Genomic DNA, 6,000 nt, shown 5'->3' with positions numbered 1-6,000 from the left:
TCCTCTCTTTTCTTTCTATCAGTGTGCTTGTGGTTCTTGTTTTGTGGCTTTTTTGCTTCATTCCTTTGTGTCATCCTCTCTTGTACTTTCTCTTGTTTTTTTTTCCTCTGGTTGCCTTCTTTCTTCTTCTATGTTTGCCCTCTTGTATTTCTTGCTTATCCGATTGCCCTATTTCTCTGTCCCCTATATTTCTTGCTTCTCAAGTTGCCCTGTATTTTGTGCTGTTTGGCTAGCTTTTGTCATCTAGTTCTCCTTCTTCTTCCTTTTACCTCCCCTTCCTTTTTATATGATTTTGGTTCTTGCCCCTTCTTTTTCTTTACTTGGTCTTGCTTCCCCCACTTCTCCGAGCTGTTTTTGCATCATATTTTTCACTGGCTTTTCTTCATACTTCTCCTCCTCTTTTTCTGGACTACTTCTTTGCTCTACTCCCTCTTCTTCTTCTTGCATTAGCGATTGATTCTCTCTCTCTCTCTCTCTCTCTCTCTCTCTCTCTCTCTCAAAGGGGGGGTTAGGTGTTGTTTGTAAATGTGTGTGCAAGTGTGTGTATGTGTGTGTGGATAGAGGGGAGGTGTGCACATGCACGTATGTGTGTTTGCATGGAGAGGGTGTGCACGCGCAATTGTTCTGGTTTTTTGCTTTTTTTTAAAAAAAATTTAAGTATATGTATCTACACAATGGATAGGGGGCATTACGTTACATATGTATAAATGGAGTATAAGACTTCTGGCTTACCTTGAGGACTCAACGAGTACAAGGAAAGCTTTGATACCACCACTGTTAGCTTTATTGGTACGCTTGATTGAACTTTGGCCTTCTAGATGGCAAGTTGGTATTGCAGCATGGTGCAAGGGGGTGTTATGGGAACTTGAGCCTTGAGATGGCTTGGCAATGCCAACAAGGGAGTTTGTGTACAACCCTCTTGGGGTTTTGGTACCATAAGTGGCTCTTCTTTGATTTGAATTGAAGGGGGTAGGGCCACCGCTCATGTACTTGATGATACATCCACGGATTCTTCTGACTACTTCGAAGGTGGTGTCGGCATGTAAGTCAGGGTGGAAGCCATTGCTCTCTAGTCCTACTTAAACTTTGGGGGTGGCATCAAAGACATGGTTTTAGGTCTCCACCCTATCAGCACTTTGAAACCACTTGCTTGGTGGTAGTACAATGTTTCAATGGTATTCTTAGTGCAACAAAAAGGAGAGAGTTTATGCAAAGAGCATTCTTATTAAGCTTAGCAGGTAATTCAAAGAGCATTCTCATTATGCTTAGGAGGTAATGCAAGCCATTAGTTCACTATGTATGGAAGCTATGTTTTTAATTCTTGTAACTGTCTACATTGATAACATTCACGACTATTACGAACATACTTTGAATGAGAGTTGTAGTTGTTGGTTAGGGTTTAGGGTTTAGCTGACATACATTACCTCCGTATCTTCACATCATTCAAGCAATTCCCATGAGACGTGTGCATGTGAAAAAGCTCTCAGTGGAGTGGTTAAGCAACTGAATGTCTAGGAAAATGGGTGGAATGCTTCTATAAATAAATATCTATGGGTTCAAAACCAGGACGAGGCATAAGAGCTCTGTTTGGCTGACCAGAAATGGTAGCACATCTCTCACTCTGCCAATAGCAGCATAAAAAAGCCCTAATACATGAAACTGCATTAGACTGAATTCTCAATTGTTGATGATATATTAGGACGCAGTCATTTCTAGCTTTATCTTAGCACTACCTGAGGTGGCATCTCCTCATCATGAGGTTGGAAACTTTCTCTTCCGTCTCTCACCACCAGTTGCTCTGGCATTATTCTCAGTCTTAACAGGAGCAGCCGTCACAGATGCCGGTGGTTGTGCTGTTAGTTGGGGTGGTTGCGGGGGAGGAGCCTGCTCAACGGGAAGTGGCCGAGGCAGTATGTTCTTCAATCGGTTGCTTCGGTGGTGCTTCCAGTAGTAGAACTGCTGCCGGTGCGCCAACTCCTGCGATACATGGTTGTCTTAGATGACTTTCATAACAGATGTACAAAATGTGCGCACATGGTCTTATCGCACGGGCTCTCACCTTGTTCGCTGGATGTGCCATTGCACTGCGGAAATGAGGATTTTGAAGAAGCTCTAGAAAGAACAAAGCATGAGGGTACCTTCACATACAGGCACAAAATGAAGGAGTCATAAACTGTTCCACGTTTGGTCCCAAGAAATAGGAAAACTGTTCCACATACACCCATACATGCATGAATGCATATACACACACATGCATGTGGAAACACACGCACAACAACAGAGAGCGTGCATGCATGCAGAAGAATCTCCAGAGAGACATGTATACACACATGCACACGCACCAAACCTATACAAAGGTAATGGGAATTACACTATAAACTTGGTGTACTCTGGGCGTTGCCAATACTGCAAGTATTTCAAGTAGCCAACGAATGAATCATCCTCAAAATAGCGGTTCTGAGCCAAATCTGCACATTTGCAGCAGGTCACCTTCTTTTTCCAAGCATTAAATTTCAATAAAACTGCTTAATTTTCCAATGCAGGGCAGACAACTCATCAAAGACCACTAATTAGCATAAGTATACCCTGAAACCTCCTTGGAAGTAGACAAGTATGCAGCCATATAATAAATTTCCAACAGCAATATTATTATCAAGGTATTCCTACTATATATTTTTTACTTTTTTTAAAAGAATATTTATGTGGGCAGAAAAGAGGCAACATTGAAAAATTTGCAAGCTCATGAAACCACTTGGTGGAAATTTAATCTGTGGATCACAATTTTCAAAGCTTTTTCTTGTCCTTGCAATAATAATCAATATTTTGCTATTATGTGACGTGTTTATGGTGAATTTCTCAACCTCATTCCAATTATAGCATTGCCCAGCACCGCCCCACACACAATCAGGGCTGTGTGGTCCGCTATGATGATTGTCTAGTCAAGGAAAGAAGCTTGCCCGTCAGTCTAGTCACTACGAGGGTGCCTCATCAAGTCCGCAACCAGCTTCATGCAAGGGTGAATGATAGTTATCCCATCAAGTTTGGGAAAGTTCTCTCAACTCTTCTTGCCTTCCCTCATTAGGCTCCACCTCTCTAATGTGCTCTATCATCTTGTCCATGCCCTCATAAACCTTGCCAATGCAAGTTTGCAATCCTTAGCAATGGGCTTCACAACAACATTACGATGGACCACATCAGCCCAAAATGCATCATGAATCACATTACTATAGCATGCTCTGCCTGTACTGAACGAGAGGTGGGCCAATTAATCCATTGATCACTCACCACAAGCTGTTTCAAAACATTTTCCACCTTTTGAAGCCTCTCCAACATAATAAGATTGTACGCAAAGCAAGTTTCAGAGTATTTTAAGATATCCTTTTAGAGAGACCTCTTTCTGAACTCTGAGAGAATATAGTGGCAACGAGTGATAAAACTCACAATCTCCCCCCCTTTTTCAAGTACAGGTGCCACCCATGGCAAATCGCCAATGTCCACCGGTAAATTATTCAGCCCATGTGCGAGACAAGGAGTGAATGTGATATGGGGTAACCTCAACTCCAACTTTGCCCCTATCACTCTATTTGATGCTTCTCCATCTCCTATGACCTGAATCACATCCTCTGGACCAATGGTGTCAATAGCATTTGCCCACTCCTCCACAAGCACATCACAGCTCTTCCCTGTCATGTGAGGATGAGAAATGCAAACCACCTCGTGAATAAGCCCAAATACCATGGATGGTGCGAGAGCAAGAGTCACTCCAGCCATCACTGATAAGAGACACCCCATTCCTCTTCCACCCGACATGAATATTCTCTAGAGCTGCATCAATGGCCTTGTTCTCCTTTTTCAGCAAAGTGATCCTCAAAGTCTCTTGATGATGGAGGAGTATATGTGGGTCCAAATCCAACAATTGGACAGACCATCTCTTGGAAATATGGTGATCTTGCCACATTCAATGCAATGTGATCATGAAAGAAAAACCTGGCCACTACAACATCCACAGCTTCTTGCTTCCGAGGATCCCATGAACTAGGAATAGTTCTTTGGCCAGCTTGTGATGGTGCTGTGGGAACAACAAAAGGCCCAAGAGGATTACCCAGAGTAGAGGCGGTACTCCTAGCATGTGCTGCGTAAGTACCACTAGATGCACTAGAAGCAAAAAAAGAGGGATTTACAGCCACAAACCTTGCAGGTGAAGCCCGAAACACATGTTCGTCGAACCTATCCTATAACTCCTCTGTTGGAACTGACTGGCAAAAAGGCACATCATGGCCAGGTTCATGCATCAAATGAGCTCCCACACGATTGGCACCTCTTGTCTTTGGTTGCTTGCAATACCTGCAATTCCATTCCTTCCATTTCCTGGCACCACCACTTGCATGTGTCATCATAGTCCACCTCTTCCCACCATGACCAAGTACCTTGCTTCTTGGACCACTTGCTGCCTGAAGCTCTAGGTGTCATTGAATTATTGATGAATTGAAGGAGAAGAAGATGAAAGTGATGATGATGAGGAGCACATTGCTCACTGTTGTGTACCGCCTGTGAAAAGGAATCAAGGATGGCTTGTAAACTTTGAAGTTTGATGGAGGTCGAGTCTCTGTTCAATCCCAAGGAAGGGTGGCCAGCGCACAAAGTGGCAGTACGTTTTTTTTTCATTCAGCCCTTATCAACAGGACAAGTACCCGTCTCAAGGTACTTTAGTACCTTAGGTAACTATATTAGGTATCTTTGGTACTTAAATCACAGCATGGCGATCGTTGCATGCCAGGCCATCACATGGAACGGCCATTGCAGAAACGGGAACGCCGTTCCCGAAACGGCGCTAACCGTTCTCAAATGCATGCCACATCAACCACCGTTCCGACGTTCCACATGAAAGGGAAACGCCGGTCCAAACCACAAGGAATGGCGTTTCCTATGACTATGCTTCACATAAAACACATGCCCTTGCCCAAACCCAAGGCCATAACCCCCGCACAAGGAATACCAATACACCGAAGGTGTGAGAAGCAAATCCGCCAAAAACGCTTAAAAGAAGTGGAGCATGCTTCACCTTTCTTAATTAACTCATACTGTGAGGTCAAATTGGTAGCTCGCTAGACGCCAAAGTACTACAAAGTGTGCATGCACCATACCCCTGTCATTGACATTCATCGTCACGTGCACGCCCGTGTCATGGAATAATATATACCTAGATGAATCCAAGAACATGCCCAAATTCACCTTTTAAGAACGTGCATGTTATATACTCAAGGTAGTCAACCCACAAGACTATATAACTATCAACTCCATTATGCATAGTATGGACTAGATACTACAACATCCCCACTAACGTCATCAGTGCCCAATAGTGGGTGTAGAACTCTGTATCAAGATATGCTCTCTCTCTCTCTCTCTCTCTCTCTCTCTCTCTCTCTCTCACACACACACACACATAAGAGCAGATATTCACACAAAGCCCTTTGTACTGAGTTTCTATCAAACCACCGGCGATGCAGGACAGACTCGGCCATAATGAAGCCTAGCACTAAGCATGGTTGTCACGGTATGAAAATACGATACCGTACGATACGATACCGTACGGGAATTTTTGGTAGGATATGAAATTTTCGAATACCGTACGATAAAATACAGTTTTTATTTTTTACACTTACAACCTATGGAGCTTCAAGCTTGAATGTGAGGGAAGGTTGGGAGGGAAGGAGTCTACAGTGCTTGAGGAACCAGAACATGGATATGTGTCTCTCCCGATTGTCTCCAAAAAAGAACCTGGATGGGTAATGCAATACCAAAGGTCTCCCAGTGTAGCGTTTATGACTAAAGGACCGTCCTTGCACAAATACGAGGAGTGCATCTAGGGTGATAAGTTTAGGGACTCCTCTCAAGATCAAAATGGCCATGTCCAAATCTTCTCCCTCGTACATAACTTGAGAATCTAATTGTCTAGCCTACCTATACCAGGGATCCCCAAGTAATGTAGCAAGATTCTCT

At 43.5% G+C, this 6,000-nt stretch overlaps 1 protein-coding gene across 3 annotated transcripts in view; it reads right to left on the bottom strand.

Moving 5' to 3' along the window:
* Positions 1–1,510: 1,510 nt before the first annotated feature.
* The window catches only part of MED31 (SOH1 family protein), an 83,039-nt gene continuing 78,549 nt past the window's right edge, over positions 1,511–6,000 (bottom strand). For 2 of the 3 annotated variants that reach the window (XM_086794866.1, XM_086794867.1), the window contains exons 4-6: positions 2,372–2,468; positions 2,060–2,138; positions 1,511–1,977 (exon numbers count right to left, since the gene is read on the bottom strand). In XM_086794866.1, coding sequence (XP_086650992.1) covers positions 1,753–1,977; positions 2,060–2,138; positions 2,372–2,468 — 401 coding nt within the window. In that variant the 3' untranslated portion in view covers positions 1,511–1,752. The remainder of the gene's footprint in view (positions 1,978–2,059; positions 2,139–2,371; positions 2,469–6,000) is intronic. The other variant, XM_086794868.1, reaches the window with a different exon arrangement.

Source organism: Cibotium barometz, chromosome 61, assembly GCF_041138505.1.
Source record: "Cibotium barometz isolate CiBa-2024 chromosome 61, ASM4113850v1, whole genome shotgun sequence".
NCBI classification, from domain to species: domain Eukaryota; kingdom Viridiplantae; phylum Streptophyta; class Polypodiopsida; order Cyatheales; family Cibotiaceae; genus Cibotium; species Cibotium barometz.
The sequence above is the reverse complement of the archived record's forward strand: the minus strand, read 5'-3'. Positions and strand labels throughout refer to the sequence as shown.